The 17,727-nt window shown below is 34.8% G+C and overlaps 2 protein-coding genes across 4 annotated transcripts in view; one reads left to right on the top strand and one right to left on the bottom strand.

Annotated features, from left to right (window-relative positions):
* Positions 1 to 17,727, top strand: part of LOC125060131 (autophagy-related protein 16-1) — a 170,077-nt gene that overhangs the window by 8,670 nt on the left and 143,680 nt on the right. For all 3 annotated transcript variants that reach the window (XM_047664873.1, XM_047664871.1, XM_047664872.1), the window contains 2 exons: positions 22 to 127; positions 1,296 to 1,441. In XM_047664873.1, coding sequence (XP_047520829.1) covers positions 22 to 127; positions 1,296 to 1,441 — 252 coding nt within the window. The remainder of the gene's footprint in view (positions 1 to 21; positions 128 to 1,295; positions 1,442 to 17,727) is intronic.
* Positions 11,678 to 17,727, bottom strand: part of LOC125060130 — a 45,465-nt gene continuing 39,415 nt past the window's right edge. The window contains exons 3-11 of the mRNA XM_047664870.1: positions 17,157 to 17,548; positions 16,778 to 16,938; positions 16,463 to 16,664; positions 14,395 to 14,489; positions 14,026 to 14,267; positions 13,702 to 13,946; positions 13,296 to 13,545; positions 13,037 to 13,207; positions 11,678 to 12,950 (exon numbers count right to left, since the gene is read on the bottom strand). Coding sequence (XP_047520826.1) covers positions 12,450 to 12,950; positions 13,037 to 13,207; positions 13,296 to 13,545; positions 13,702 to 13,946; positions 14,026 to 14,267; positions 14,395 to 14,489; positions 16,463 to 16,664; positions 16,778 to 16,938; positions 17,157 to 17,548 — 2,259 coding nt within the window. The 3' untranslated portion in view covers positions 11,678 to 12,449. The remainder of the gene's footprint in view (positions 12,951 to 13,036; positions 13,208 to 13,295; positions 13,546 to 13,701; positions 13,947 to 14,025; positions 14,268 to 14,394; positions 14,490 to 16,462; positions 16,665 to 16,777; positions 16,939 to 17,156; positions 17,549 to 17,727) is intronic.

The following is a 17,727-nucleotide window of genomic DNA, read 5'->3' as shown; positions in this document are numbered from 1 at the left end:
TTAATTTTTTTTTAATTTCAGGATGCTCATGATGGCGAAGTGAATGCTGTTAAGTGGAGTCCAACTGATAGGATTGTTGCTACAGGCGGAGCTGATAGGAAAGTTAAATTATGGGATGTGTCTAAATGTAAGAATTTAATCTTATTTAAAGCTTTTTGAACGTTAATGGCGGTTTTGAAAAACGGATTTATTATTTTACAAAGGTAGCCTTATTTATTTTTCAACGTAAGGAAAGAAATAAAGTAATATCCACGTTCCACAACTGAGCGTTTCCTAAGAATTTTTTGCCGCGCACCTTCAATATGTGGCCCAGCTGTCCACTGAAATATTTCCAAACCAATACGACTGAGGATCTTTCGAGAAATAAGCGTACCAAATCTTAATCTTAAAAGACCGGCGACTCACGAGCGTATATGATTATGGGCGGCTGTGTCACTTAACATCAAATGAGCTGATAATCCCCTGTTATATATATATATATTTACATTCTAATATGTAGTACCTACATGGTAACTTTAAAGAAACAGTCACAAATACATATACGTACAGGATACAAAAAGCACGCCTAGATATTATACAAAGATGAAAACTCTTCTGTGCGTGATTATTTCGCCTCCTAAACGATTCCTTACTTCTAGTGCCTTCGAGAATATTTTAGTTTTACAAGATTTATTAGGGGATTTATATGGGTTAGGATAAAATACCAAAACCATAGTTTTTAAAAGATAATAAAAAATTAGATATATCTCCTGTGCGTGATTGTTTCGCCTCCTAAACGATATTGATGAATTTTTGGTGTGTTTAGTGCCTTCGGGAATGATATTAAATCTACTGGTAGTAGGCCTAGTAGCCTGTTGGATTGCGTGATAGTCATTCCTAATGTCGTAGATTCGAACCCAGGCTGAGCACCAATGGACTTGTCTGTTTATCTACGCATTAAAACTCGTACGGTGAAGAAAAACAGCTACAACCTTCTTGGCCTCAGAATTTTGTATGTTTTGTGATATTTTTTTTCTTAGTAGGCAAGTAGATAAGTCTTCTGTGCCTGACACACGCCGTCAACTTTTTGGGTTGACGATGTTTTCCTATTTAGACATATTACCCACACATTGTCTATGCTTGAAAACGAAATGCATTTTCGAGGATTCCTACAAAAAATTAATACGTTTATGTACTATTATTTTTGAGAGCTTTGCTTACTTTTGCTGACAAGAGGAGGGGGAGGGGGATAAATTGCAGTAAATCTGCTTACGTAAAACTTTAACGGCTAGACAAAGAGATATTATTATTTTTAGTGGGTACATCAGAAAACAGAGGTACCCTCGTCGGATCAAATGCTGGTGTGATGTCAGTGGACTTCGATTCAACTGGTGCCTTCATTGTCGGAGCTTCGAATGACTTCGCGAGTCGGGTTTGGACTGTTGGTGACCAACGATTAAGGGTAAGTACATTAGCCTAAAAATTAATTTATCACAAATAAATTAATATTTGTTAAGAGGTTTCTCTAAAGAAATTAGTATATTGTTGTTATTTATTTAAAAAATATGTCGTATATTCTTTGGTTTTAGGTGGTTAATATGTTTTTAGTTGTAATATATATGTTATACTGAAGGTATAGAATTCGTGTTCATTTACGCAAATCAGTTTAAATAAAGCTACTTTAACGGTTTGAGCAGTGTTGGCCTAGTGGCTTGGATGTATTTGTGTTCGGATGTGACGGAGGTGACTTCAGTCACCAATGGACTTTTCTATGTGAGCATTAAATATTCTTCCGTACGGTAAATCAGAAACATGGTGAGGCATGATAAGACCCGAAAATCGACGTCATGTGTAAAGCAGAGAATCACCTAAATGCCTATTAAATAAAATAAGATATCACGTAGATACAGAAATCTGAGTCCTCTAGTTCTTGAGGTTGTAGAGCTACTAGTTGTTTATTATCAACGATTATTATCAACGCAAATTTATAACATTATTTCATTAACATGTCAAGTTCCTTATAGCAGTCAGTGGTCAGCATATTGCCGATAAAGAAGTTTTATTTAATTGATGCTGTGAATGATTATAATAGCAGTGATAAGGACTAACTTCTATTTTAAGTTTATAGTATCATAAGATTATCACTGTACTGTTTGTGTATTCATAAAATATATATCATTAATCTAAACAAATTTCTAGCAAAGGACCAGTGCAGAAACTCTACCTCCATGATTTAAGAAATTTCCGTTATAAATTTATAGATGGCGCTAATGACAATCATGAAATTTAATTGATGAATTTGCACGTTCAGAAATTTAACAAACACTTTTAAATTAGAACGTATTATATAAAATTTCTGTTTCTAAATGAACTAAATTATAATAATTCAACCAAATCTAAATCAGTCTTATCAACGTCACTGATATAATTTTTTACGATTGCTTTAGATATTAAATCGAGGACAATCAAACACAAATTTCATTCAGTGTGAAAATCCAGGAAATTTCCTGAAAATCAAGTCGCAGATCCCAAGGGGTCTTTTTAATGTTAAAAGAACTTTATTTCTCATTACAAAAATTATTTTTTATTTACATGAGAAATTTAATATTAAGTATATACCTACGAAACGAGATACACGTCGCCATCAGCTAGCCCAATGTTAGTCTAATGGGCCCATTCTGATGTGTATATTTAATGCCCTTTTGAACTGATCAATCACGCTAATGTTACGAACCTTAGACGGCAACCGATTAAACAATTGCACACCCTCATACCTAATAGATCTTTGTTTCTTTTTTGCATTGAAGAAGTCGCATTTGTCTGCCAAGCATCCGTGAATATAGAATAAAACAGTGTATTTGATAATAAATTCATCAAGGTCGAAATCAAACAAAGTGAATGAAATAAAAATATAATAATAATTAACAAGCATTGCAAGTTTGCTAGAACGACTTGGGGAAAGCTCTTAACGGAGTTGCTAAAATGTCGACACTCATTTTTCATCACAGTATTAATGTGAACCAAAAATCTCATAGACAATAATGAATAAGTACTTCATTTTAAAGTGTTGAAGGCTGATTTAGTTTTTGTGAATAAGGGTTTAACTTCTGACATTTCATAATCAAGATAACTGTTACATTGTGATTTATTAACGTCATGTAATCCAATTGTGTTCTAATGAATTACATTCTGTTATATTTTTTCCATCACAATGAGGAAGATAAATTCTTATATAGACTGCAGAAGATTTCAGTGTCATTGATTTTAGGCCTTCCATTCCCACGAACACAGATGATTATGGTTTCACGGTGTCGGTAGCAATAACTGTTTACGATAAAAAAATATTATCTTCATGACATAGATATGTTACACAGTTGTGAATTATAAAGTTTTTATAAAAGTTGTCATTGTTAAAGATAGAATATAATAAATTACAAATTTATTCTTGAACTTTATAGTTTTATTGTACATAAATGGTAGTTTATCAATTATTTATAATAGTATTATGTTCACGTTTTTATCGACCTTTGATGTACGGTCCAATGAACTTTCAAGATCATAGTTTATTATAAATATAATGATATATGAATCATAAAAATATTTGTAGGGAAAATAGTACGTTGTACTTATTACTAATTGACCATTGTTTGTTGGCACTTACCGCGCTAGTCTTCATATTATATCGCAGAGGGTACAATAAATTATACTTATATAGCATAAATGGGGTCAGACACATCAAATAACTATTAAGTTATTTGAATAAACCAACATTTGTGTTCTACAAATTTATCTAAGAATAAGACAGGCCTATACTACTTACACTTGCATTGTGAGCGATAATATACGTTATATGGTGGCCGAACCTTTTCTATGCATTTGATTTAAAAAAGTTAATTCTTATAAAAACATGTCTTTTGGATGAGAAAAAAAGGGTGCGTGTACTTACGTACGCGCGTAAGAAGTTATACTTCTTTGGCATTATTAAAAATAGTTTTTGATTGCATGCAAATAATTAATAATTATTACAATTAAATAATCAAAGACTGGAAAAGGAGTCATTATAGTCAATAAAGTTCAGTTTACATTTGAAAAATTAAATAAATAAATATTTATTATTATTCTCTTACATTAAGTGTAACATAAATTCTATTATTATTTGAATGTTGTTTTTATTATGTCCAATGCCGTAGCATCTTCCGTGGGCAACTTCATTCTGTTAATTTTATGTCACGGTGCGCGCGCATCGTAAAATTTCACTCTCATAAATTTTTCATAACGCGCCTAAAGAAGTATAACTTCAAAAACTTTTATTATTGCTTCATCGAAGTCCATCTATCAAAAGCCTTCGCAGGCGTACTTAAAAATGTCCACTATTTCCCGTATCTCAGGAAGCAGGTTGTTCTAAAGACTGGGTTCGAAATAAGTGCTGCCGTGTTCAGTCCTGTACTTGAACATGTATACGATATACGTTTTAATTTTAAGTAGATGAATGTGATTATTGTTAGGCTGTGTGGGATTGAACTTAAGCATTTGGTCAACTACGAATATAATTAGAAAGCGAACCTTTTTGGTTCCAAATACGTGTGCTGCCTTTTTTATACGCCAGCCATTCAGAAAGTATTTTTCGTAGATATAACAGAAGTGGCGACTACCACGATAGCGGTTAATACTGTAACATATTATTATACTATACATCATAATGTAAAAATCCTGCGTGGTGATCCCTAATTTGATTCCCGGTTAAAAATATTTATTTCGCACGCGTATACATGGTAGATTTAGCAGACTGTCGTGGTTACGGAAGAAACAAACACTACATTTTTTTCAGTTCAAAATGGTTATTTCAAAGAGATTATCCCTATTATATGAACCTATGATTTACAAAATGGCTCTATAATGTCGAGATTCGACGCGAAAATGCTCAGGTAGTTTGTAATCATCAAAATTGCGAGAAAAATGATTGATTGTGTAACAATATGTATACCTACGTGGATGATATTGTTGAACGGGGGCGTGGCACCGTGCAAGATGCCTATTAGCGCATTGTTAGCGCGCGTTGGCTGGTTCACTTCGTGATCCCGACCGATCACTTCCGACAGTTTACGTGAATATTCGTGTTACTATTTCTGTGTCTAACAAATATTGTTAGCAAATAATTGTCTATGTTTAGACTTTAGAATGATAAAAGGATTTTAATAACAAGCATCCCTTAATATTGACCTTGAACATCTATACGTATACGAATACGATATACGTTTTAATTTCAAATAGCACGGGGGAAGTGATAAAAAATACATAAGTATAATTAATAGTTACTATGAGTTGACGACTCATTAGTCTAGTGGTTAGTACCCCTGACTGCGAATCCATGGGTCCCGGGTTCGATCCTCGGCTGAGACAAACATCGATGTGATGAGCATTTGGTGTTGTGCTTAGGTCTTGGGTGTTATATAATATATGTATTATATAACACCCAAGATAAATATATATATATATATAATATATATTATATATATATATATATATATTATTTCTATAAAAAAAAAACATATCTATAATATGTATGTATATTCGTTGCCTAGTAGGTACCTATAACACAAGCTTCACCAGCTTAGCATGGGACTAGGTCAATCGGTGTGAATTGTCGTTAAAAAAAAAACTATAGATTACTAAACTTGGGAAAGCCTCTGTATGTTTGTATTTATTACGTCACACCAGTGAGCAATCCATTTTATAGTTATTTTTAAAACAACAAGTCTTTGCTTCCATATAATAATAATTTTTATAAGAATAACTGTAATCAAATAGCTGTAAACAATAGCTCAGACATCAATATTGTTTATTAATGAAATTCAAATCCGGTGTCTGATTGAAAACAATATTCAAATTGGTTTCAGTAACAAATCGTTTGTATCAACGTTTACAATATGTATTAGGGTGATTGATCGGGGTGTCCCGCCTGTGCCTTACCTGTTTAATCCCGTTTTGCAAATAAGGAACTGTCAGTCAACTAGTAAATGATAATGCGGTTCAATAACCGTGACAAATGAACCTGGTCCCACCCACTTTGGACACTGGTTTACGTGATTATATCGATAGTCGATCATTCTTATTTTAAATTATCACTTCCGCCCATTTGTTAAAATTATTCGTTCTTATTTCAAATTGTAATTTCCGCCCAGTCGTTACAGTGCAAATGCGCCATCTATTTATAGTATGTAATACTTAACAAACATGTTCGGACAAAATATATACAGTTCGGATTACATACATAATCACGTATCAATCTCGTAAGGGAAGATTGTCTTGAGCAAATAGATCTGCTATTCCAGGTTATAGAATTATAGTTTCCGTGTTTGATTTCGCATTGGGGTCTGCGTGACCACGATCGCTCAGGATGATTCTGATGCAAACACAAATTACACAACGAATTCCCGTAACCGAGAGCGAGTAATCGCCATAATAATAAGCCAAAATCGATGCATCGTGAACGCACAGGCTCCGTACATTCCTCACTGATTTACAATCTGCTAACAGATTTGTTGATTCGCCCTCAGCACTGACACTATCAATTTTTGTCATTACCCAGCTACTGGCTGGCATTAGTTGCACCACCATATTTTCCGTACATTGTATGTTGGAACGTTAATTTCAGAGAATTCCTCTCATCACGACCCGATAACAGGGTATCGTGCAGTAAAAGCAGACCTTACTATATTCATTGTCCAACTGTGCTCTTAACTGATGAAATGGACGAAGAGATTAATATATACTATTACGATTCTGTTTACAAGTCAACATGCATCCTTATTTGAGTAGATTATCGAAATACGTACACAATGATATTTATTAATTGTTATATGACGGCGCAATGTCGTTGTAGTTGTAGTAGTTGCTTCAGCTAATAATAACCTAAGTTACAGGGCTCGAAAATTAATAAACTAAACCAGGGACGCACCAACCTCCTAGGTCTGGGCCTCATATTTCTGTATTCGTTTCATGATCATTAAACTATAATTTTTAACCTTTGTGACCGATATAGCAAGGTATTTTACTGTCTTGAACTGGTATTATGTACTTTATTCTTTATTTATTTTTTTACTTAGAGTTCGTTGTATGTACAGAAATATAATACAATTGGTATAATTAAATAATAAGAAGGGCAACTGCCTTCCTTACCGCTTTTGGAGCGATCTCTTCCAGACAATTACTGTGAGTTTTTTTTTAAATTTAAAATAAGGTAAGCCCAAGAAAAGATACGTAAGACATATTATAGTTATTTATACAAAACTAATGGAACCAAACAAAGCAATTAAAACATAAATAAACAGTGAACACGACAATAATAAAAAAGGACATGAAAAGGAAATAATCCACATGAATCATGATAATTTCAGATCAGTTAGTGCAAACTGATCTTTAAGTTGAAACTTAACTGTATTTGTAAAATGCCTTGCATTTAGAGGAAAATGTTATAAATTGCCCAAAATTACATTCTGCCGTTTTAAGCCGCGATGTCGCTTCGCTGATAAGATCGTATCTCAAAGAATAAGTCCCCTCATTGACCGTCGTTAGCAACTGAGAATAGCCACGATGTGTATTGTCCACATCTATTATAAGTGACCTCATTTTCATCCCGGAGAAAGTGTGCCCTAGTTCACATTGAAAAGTTTAAAGACATTTACACAACAATAGAATCGTTTTGAAACTAAAAGTACTACCAAATACTGCAACTCTTTGATTTGCCTACCTGTACCTGAATGGTAACATCTGCGATCAATGTTGTGCTATTGCAAAGTCATGCGCTTAAACAATGAAATGGCTTTGATAAACATGATTCGACCATGTACGGACGTTGGGGCATAATTTCACTATGAGCTCATTGTATTTGTATTATCGACGCACTCTCTCTTTCAATATCTGATAAGTACGAGAATTCTACCCGCATCAGCAAATCAACTAACATCGTGTTATGTCAAAGTTTGATCATAACCTCCAATGAAACGGTTCATTGACTTGTCTATCGTATCAGTACTATAATATTATATGAAATCCTTTATTGTACGAACGGAGATGCAGACTGAAATTCCACCCACTACGTTCGTTCCACAACTGAGTGTTTTTAAGGCAGTTTTTGCCGGGCAGCACCACTGTGGATGCTGCCCAATGAAGTATATTGCAACCAATTCGACTTAGGGTACCGATTCTTAAAAGGCCGGCAATGCACTTGCGAGCCCACTGGCATTAAGAAAATGGACGCACACGGGCATTCACTTAACATCAGATGAGCTCGTTGATCCCTTGTTCTATAAAAAAATAGTTTTTTAATCTTATAAACATTAGTATACGTGATGTATCTTAATTTTCGCAACTAATATTTTTTTACTGGAATTTTGGAAACTAATACTTTATATACCTACGTGACGACGTACATAAGATCCATGTGAAAGCAAGAAAGACTTCCTTATTTCATGTTCTGATAAATCCACCTATTAATCCTACGTATTAACCTAAGTTCCATTTAAATAACCTGTCGATGTTCCTTTATAAGTACTAAGCTATTTATAATATATCATATCCGTTATGCCGGCAAGATGTAATCTAATTATTTATTGAATGGAATCGGAAAGATTTATCAAAGACCATATCGATAAGTTCTCTGAACTTTGAATACCTTAAAGTTCCATAAATAAATTGTCTTATAAACGGTCGTCTCTGTCTCATCAACGAATGAATATTTCATGAAACAACTTATTTACGGTTTCATCAGTATTCAGTGGTTTTATTGTTTAACTGTTTACTTATCATGGAATCTCACACATGTTACATTTACCGTATTCTTCTTATTACAATTCTCCGTGTGCTTCACCTTTTCAATGCCGTGAATATATTATGATAAGAGATTGTTAGCGAGATTCGGATTTTAATTGATAACTATCAATGTTCTAGTTAGCCGCTGCGGATGTTCACTTCTTATATAATGATTATTTAAATTGTAATCAAATGGTAGGATCTAGGAACAGGATGTAAAGGAATTCATAAAAAGTTCTAGAAGTCGTCAGATACGGTGGCCTTATATGCCTATAATTAAAATAAATTGGTGTTCGTTTGTCTCGCTAAAAGTCGGGAATGGCAGGATCGATTTGGCTAATTTTCATCTTGTAGGATACAAGGAAAATATATAATAAAAATAAAAACAAAAACCTAGGCATAAATAATTTAACTTTTCAATACAAAACAACATCAACACATTTGATGCCTTTTGTTTTTTTAGATATATAAATTCGTGTTTGTAATTAAACTCCTAAACGGCTAAAACGATTTTGATGTCTGTTCAAGAATTCGAGAATGTGTCAGATTATTAAAATTACATATTTATTTGTTTGTTTTTTATGTTTGAAATTTTTGTATTTAAGGGTGTAATATTGTCTGTAAAATTGGAATTAGTAATACATCTTATATGTATTCTTGGCTGACTGGTTCGTTCGAGCTGACTAGTTTAGGAAATTTAAAAATATTTTTTTTAATAAACACTGATAAACTCACAACATACCTTGTTCTCATTTTACCTATTTTATGCTATTTTTGTTACTTGATATAGACACTTTAGATAAAATCATATACTATTTAGTACGATACAGAGGTGGCCTGGCAAACATTATAGAATATTTCGCTCATATTCTATTGTATTACGCGAGTGATAAATATAGAGTAAGTTAAAATTATTCTATTATTTCGAACCCCTGATGATCCAGGAACCGTACACAAGTTATTCAAGTTCAAGTCAGCTACAGTCTTGGTAGTATGAAACATAAAACAATGTTTCAAACTCATTCGAGATTACATTGTTCGAATTTTTATCTCTAATCATATCGTTTTTCTATACAAAACACATATCTAGAATCTTCTATATATAAGTTAAGATTCAATAATCTTAAACATCTAAACCTAGGTATTCTAGAATAAATCGAAACTATACCTACTACCGTCATGTGTGAATACGATGGCAGATAAAGCTACAAAGCGCACTCGCATCTTTAAAAGAATTCAACACTTTCTGCTTGTTAATAGACGACTGGTGACGCGTGTCTATAGAGTGCAACTTCGGACGTGGTATATATAGCGTCTTTGTTGAGCGATGGCTAAAGAGACCCTATTCTAAGAGTTAAAAGATTCAGTTCTGTATGTCAAAGAATGCCTGTAGATTTAAATCCTTTTTAACTGCCAAAAGGCTGTTCGTAGTCGCGTGCCGTCTGCGTTGATCTGATCGCGGGCACGGATGCTGACGTGACGTGTGCAACTTCACGCGTGATCTTTTCAAGATATTTCTTCGGTTATCTCGTCGTCAAATTGGCTTTAAGCTCGTTATCAAATTCTTTTAACTGCGTCGCGTGTTGCCACGATGTGAAAGCAGTTTATAAGCAAATTAAGGTTTATATATCAATCTTAATAAAAAAAGTATTGGGTCATTTGCGAAAATTGGGCGTTAGATAAATTTTGTCTCACCATTTTTCTGTCATGAATAAGTTTTATTTATTTTTATTATTTATCGTATAGTGTATTGTCTCTGTTCTGTGGCAAAATCTGCTTCACAAATTCAATGTATTGAGTTAGTTAAAATGTTAAAGCGTTATATTTATTTAATTGTATCTGTAGGAATTATTAGTAATCGAGAGCTGCTGCATGGAATATTATGCTTTGAGAATAATTATCTTTCTATCTTTTTTTTGTTATGTTATTAAGGGTCGATTCGACCAAACAAGAGTAAATCTTAATCTTAGAATAAATCGTCAGTTAATCGAGAGTAAATCAATTTTACGTTTTACCAACTACAAATTCTAAGAATAGTGGGCTTATTCGGGAATTGCTAGTATACCGCCGTTTCGCACGGAATAACAGCTATTCCTAGAATAATTTAATGGCGTCAGTCAGTCCAATCAGCTGATTTCTGTCATTTCACAAATATGTATTCTGTGTTTTAATTTCAAGTCAACGCAACGCACTAAATTAATAGTCTAGCATTGTATAATGAAACGTTTAAATAATTTATTATTTATTTATTTGTTTTTAGATTTTTTATTTTCTATAATATTAGAATGAAATTCAACTGGGCTCAACAGAAGTTCCTTTTTAGACGAAAGCCTCAAACAAACAAGAAATAAAAACTTTTTGTTGTCGTTTGACACCTGTTAAAAGCTACTTTTTCACACTATAATACGGCAAAATCGAGTTGACATGATGTATGCTCTTACACTGTCCCGTTGTAGAACAACATTTATTTGCCGAGTTTTATTTTCGTTCACCATTCTCTTGCTATTCGCGTATTGTTATTCCTAGCACAAATTATACTATCGATTACGTGGACAAACGACTATGGATTTACTCGAGATTAAAATCATGGAATAGATTATTCTTGGTATAGTTACTCGTGTATAAATTGAAGTTTGGTCGAATCGACCCTAAGTGATATTGATTGATAGTAAATGCTTTTTCAAACATAATAAAGGTAATTCTTTAGAACATTGCTTTAGTCATTGTAGCGCTACGCCGTAGCTCGACTACGCACCATTTAAATACAATTTGTGGTTGTAAATTCAATTCCCTTACAATTTGATGTAAGAAAATTTTTAAGTAAACAATATCTGTTTGCTTTTTGGTTGGTTAGGTTTGTTTCAAGGATTTCAAATAAAATAAAATATTATTTCTTTATAAATTTATTTCGCTGTACTTTTTCGACAATTTGGACGGTTGAAACTGGTACTTAATATTATTTGAAATAAATTCATAATAAGGCACTAATATCCATAAAAATACTATCGGTTCACTAAATATAGAAAATAGCACATTTTATTATAGGTAAGCAACATTTTGTTAACATTTAAGATTTATATTATAGGTATAATTCGTAGTTGAACATAAATTAAGTAAAAAAGAAACTATCCTATGAATAAATTACTTGTATCGGAACTATGATAGTCTTCGTATCGTTTCTTGACTTGGTCGCTTCATCGATTATCTACTTAAAAGGTACAAAAATGTTACTTTTACTTATAACTATCGTGAAAACACTCTTACGCTACATCGAAAAATATGGTACAATACATATTATAATTCCTGTGGACTTTTGGACGTATTGTGAATGAATGAGCGACGTCGTCTCGATAACGACTACGACCATTGTCCCGCTGTCGACTTCAGGGATGGGGACAAGCAAGCGCTCACATCCAGAACAATCACGCAACTAACACACTATCCTCTCATCATTCATCCTCTATCACAAACGCTTCAGTGATCGTCCCCGTCTCTATGTCGCGCAAATCTTTTTCGTTTTTAGATTCGCTCCTATCATTAATAACCGCTGTCGCAGGTCTTCACTCGAAAGTTTCTCTGAGCCAAGACTCGACGGGGGTATTTAAGCTACAGATATACTACTATTGCAAACGCTGTTACGTCGACATTCAGATAATAACTCAGAAGTGCCTCTGGTGTGCTCGAGAGAAACTAGGGTCGTAGACTTTGCAAAGAGATGAAGGGGCATTGGGACCTGGGAGTAACTCTGCAGCTTTGGCAGCAGCGCGTCTCCTCTGCCAACTGCAGGTCCATGCGGCAAGTACGACTAGTTGTGCAGCAATGAATGCAGCAGCTGCTAACATAGCCCCAGATGCGTTGACACAAGTAACATCGGTCTCCCTGACGTACACTGAATCTTCTGTGACATTCTTAGCTCGTTGTTTGTCGAAACCGAATTTGTCTGTGATTTGAATGGTTTGTACCAAGAGCATATCGTCAGTGGGAGCAGCTGATGTGGAACGCCTCTTCCTACGTCCGTAAGACATAACGGAACGTAATTCATTTGGCCCACCATCACATTGAACTGGTTCACAAGTAGGCATGCATGGTGTCACCAAAGCCCGGAATTGGACAACCTCAGAAGATGGGAACTTGAATGCATCGAAGTTGGACAAAAGTATCTGAAAAGATAAAATATAAACATTTTATTCTACATACCAATACATTTGAGGCCATCTGAATGGATTTATCTTGATTTTAACTGTACCTTTCCGGTTGATGTAGACTTGAACAGAGGTCCCATGATGAAATGATCTGTAGGGCAACCGTCGCTATCGATAAGGGTGATTTCACTGGAATCGACACCGTCCATAGCAACCAGCTCTCGTACAAAGATTTCGAATGGTGAGTTGGGATCCATGATCTCAAACTTGAGAGCCTAAAATTAAAAAGTACATTGAGTATCATACTGTTATGATCATAGCATAGTATTGCATGAAATAAATAACTTTAGCGTCTATATTTACCAAAGGATCTCCAACTTCGGCAGAAACAATTGTGTCGTCTCCGCTCCTGTCGGTAATCTTCATTGCTACATTCGGTGAGTCGACAATGACCTCCTCGGACAGACCAGTCTGAATATCGCCGTGAATTCCAAGATCCACTTCATTAGCAACGGTCTTATTTGTTAAATCATACTGACAAGTCACGGCTAATCCGAGATCAGAAGAGGTGACGATCGTGTCGTGATGCTGAATTACGACGTCATTGAGATATCTGTAACAAATGTTAAGTATTTACTAACTCATACTCGAAGAATAATCCCACCTAAATATGATAATTATTAACAACAAGCGTCCGTCAGTAATAAACTTAGAATAAACCTAGAGTTAGAGGTGTTCAAGAAAATACTACTATTATGATGAGAATTACCTGCCAAGTCCGTTTTGTTTAACGTTACACTCAATGTTGTTGTAACCCATATGCAACTCAAATTCCAAACTCTGTTTAACATCAACAACACAAGAGTTGGGGCTTCCTTTAGCGTAAATTTTGCCGTCGAAAAGTTTGGATGTTTGAATTTTGGCGACCATGTCACCAGCTCGGCAGTCGATGGATACGTTATAGCAGGAAGACAGTTCGTAAGTGGCGGCTTCTGGTACTTCAAGGTACGGATCCTAAAATGGAAAATAATTTAAATATGGTGATCGACGTGCCTTCATAATGTTAATAAACTTCTGTATCAAAGATACAAACCTGAATATCAGCAAGAGTTGCTTTGGAGTGGTGAGAGAGTCGGCATACGTGATCACCAGTATCGCCGTGGTCATAAGAGTGACAACGGAAAGGTGAATTTAAACATAGTTCACGACATTCTTCTACTGTCTGCACGTCTTGGTACACGGAATCGACAGTCTTAAGAATACGGCCACTCATTTTTTTGAACTCGCAAAGTTTCGTTGGCTCTTCGACACAGTTGTTCTCTAAATAGTCGGTATCTGTAAGAGGAAATCGATATTTTAAAAGTCCATTAACATGAATGTAAAGACAAGGCTGTTGTAACTTTGAACCTTATTAAACAATGCTTTACTTGTATGAAAGCTGTAATAAAAAAATTGTACGCACCTTCATTCGGCTGGAAAGCATTGGTGCCGCCCAAAGTAATCCGATCCATGTTTGATAGAACACACTCGCCTGTTTTGTTGTTGTAGTTCGCCGATCTATAACAAAGTAATACGTTCTTTAAAAGGCGTTCTATTCTTTTTGTATATCCGTGTGAACTTTCCCAGAGTTAACCTCATCCAGTGACACCTTTTATTCGCTCATATGCTTTAACGACTATATCTACTTGTGGTTTATGAACTTGTTATATGGTAACTCGATAACAAGCCAATTATACCACAAAAAGATATGCCTAGTGAATAAGCGTAGCAGAACGTTACTTAAGTATAAACAGCTAGAAACTCATGCATATCTACCAGCCATTATGAGCATTGTTATAGTTTCTAACAAAAGTCATTAAATCATGTTAGTGGCAGTCCATAATGTTAGGGTTTGCTTAAACGCATATGGCTCGACTGGTTTTATTGCAAGTCGCTTCACGGTGTTACTTATGTAACTGTGACCTCTATAGCCTTTATTACTTTATAGTGACCACCCAAGGATAATATTATCGCATGTTCATCTGTATCAATATTTTCTCTTGATTTACAATCGATCCTAATCATATGACCCTCGGTCTAACCTGTGCCAATACATCCTTTTAAACTAAGCTACATCGAACAGAACACACGCCTTGTAAATTCCCTGTGGCTGCATATCTCCTTTATCATCAAAGAGTATCTAAACCGATTTTATTTATAAACTTTATCCTAAAGCTTAAATCTTCTATTACAAGAATTAACCTCCTTGCTACCTTTTCAAAGTTCATAGTAAATCTAGGACGTGATATTGTGACATTTATGGATTCATCGTATAAATTCCACTTGGCACGAGATGTAGGTCTTTCAATAAGGCGAGGAGTATTCAGTTTATCGCTTATTGTATGGTGAAAGTAGGAAGTGATAGGGCAATCCTCTCCCACACTGGGACGTTAAGCATCCTCTCGCGAAAACGAATATTTGTCGTGACTGTCGAATCGCGATGAGCTCTGGTGCGGGTTGCTTGACTAATCGTACATTATTCATTTACACCTAAGAATGTTCGTGCTTATAAAGTTCTATTGCAAAATTTACGATCATTTACAGTACAATTTTTATTATACAGGGCGAGCTTCAAGTTCCATTATACCAGTAATTATAGTTTAATTCTTATTTCATTGCTTTTCATCAGATTTAATCGCCGTAAATGTATCATGTCTGTTAAGTCTCTTATGGGAAGATTTAATTGATATCAAGCAGTTGAGTGGCGTAATAATGTTTCGTTTGGATGGATTAAAACTTATAAAGTCGAACATGGAAGCATGATCGTAAAACGGATTTATCGTCTCCACTGGATCGTAATCATATGTGCTGCCCGTGTATCTATGGAATAAATGCACTCATTTCCTTTTACCCTATGTAATTTCTATCGACGTTACATCAGTATTACAGTAGATTTAATTAAAGTTCCACGCAATAAGAATGATTGGACATCTAGAAATCAAACGAGTAAAATATCTTGATAAGACCCTACCTTATCTGGATGGTAGTTTATTAAAAATATCCTTTTAATTAGCAACAGTAAAAACATGCGATAGTGGAACATAATTTTTTACCATATAAAAAGAAGTTTTTTTCGTATTATAAACCGAATATAGCATAAAGATGTTGCTAACAATAAAACAAGAAATGATCGACGCTATTAGATTTTAAAGCAATGTGCATAACCACAATAATGGAACAGAACTGTTTCTGCCCTATTCAATTGAATACGCTTCAGAAACAACACAATATAAATCTTACTTATTCGCGGAATCTAAGCATTTTCACTTCCTCGTCGAAGGGAATACAAATAAGTAACAGTATTCAATGAAGATGTTATGACCTTTTCTATGCAATGCGATGCCAAGAATACTAGTACAGACTGTGAATTATGAACATTTAATATTTGTCCTCGCAGGCCTTTGAACAAACTTGGTACAGTATTTTGATTTAAGTTTTTCCTTATTGTAATTTCCTTATACTTAAAAATTAATGGAAAGCAAATTACATACCTGCATACAAACTCATTTTCTCCCAGGCAGAGGTCAAGGCACATGTGCCTAGAGCTGACTGTGTGTGTTTTCTTGCCGCGGCCTTTGAGGTGGTAGCCACGCACACGATCAAAGCACCAAGCCCGTTCACACGGCTTAACACCAAGGCAAGATTTTTGGGCGTAGATCGTGAATACAGGGAATTGCGATTTCGTTAGTGCACCTAAAAATAAAATTTATTAATAAGTTTTGTGAAGAGTGTACATTTAGATGATTTATACTAGTTATACAATCCTATTTTATAAATAATATCTGCATTCAGCAGTCTGCCCTTACCTGGTAGTTGGTCAGCATCAGAGCTAAAGAGAACGCACAAGCCTGTTTCGTAGTTCACAGCGCGGCAAGTGTCATTCGATTGACATTGTTCTAAACAATCTGTCAACATTAAAGTGCCAGGGATGTCGTCTAGAATGTGTGATGGCGCTGAGAAAACGTATCTGCGTGAAGAAAGATAAGATTTAAGATGTTGCATAATTATACTAATCAAAAGTTCATTCTTATCATTAAATTAGTTTTATTTATTTTTATTTTATGTGTACTCGCAATGGACTATCAGGAGTAATATTGCAGACAATTAAATTATAGAAGCAACTTAATCAAAATTAAGGCGTCATTATTTTACGTTTCTCCGTAATAAGATAGTATATAATTTTACCCAGTGACTAGTTCGAAGCCAATCATTTCGGAATCACATTCTTCGAGAGAGTTCGCAGGTGCCGATGGAGCAGATATTCCACTGGGTGCAGATGGTGGAATACCGGCTGCTGTCTCTGGTACAGGCGCCGGTTGTTCATCTTCTTCTTCTTCAGTGGGATCGTCTTCAACTTTTTCAGGTGGTGGGGCGCCGGGATTCTTATACTCTTGGGGAGCATCTACCACGGATGGTTCGGGAGATTCTGATTCTATGGCAAGGTTGTCTTGAGGCGGAGCATCGGCTGCCGATCTTAAAGTCCCTTCGAACTTCTTAGCGGCTTCCACAGCGCACACTAATATCGCTAAACTAATTAAAATCCGCATTGTTCCTCTCGATAAGGACCGTGGCAACATCTGTAACAAAAAAACAAAATGTTATTCAGGAATTTTTAGTAAATTTTTAATGATGTGATCTAATTGTAAGGATTACTTATTCCATAAGATAAACACGTTGCTCATTTAAATTCTGCGGATACTGTTGAGCTTTTTGCCGGGACTATTTTCTCAGTATTGTTATTTCGTATAATTAAGAC

The sequence above is a fragment of the Pieris napi genome, chromosome 21 (assembly GCF_905475465.1).
Source record: "Pieris napi chromosome 21, ilPieNapi1.2, whole genome shotgun sequence".
Taxonomy (NCBI): Eukaryota; Metazoa; Arthropoda; class Insecta; order Lepidoptera; family Pieridae; genus Pieris; species Pieris napi.
The sequence above is the reverse complement of the archived record's forward strand: the minus strand, read 5'-3'. Positions and strand labels throughout refer to the sequence as shown.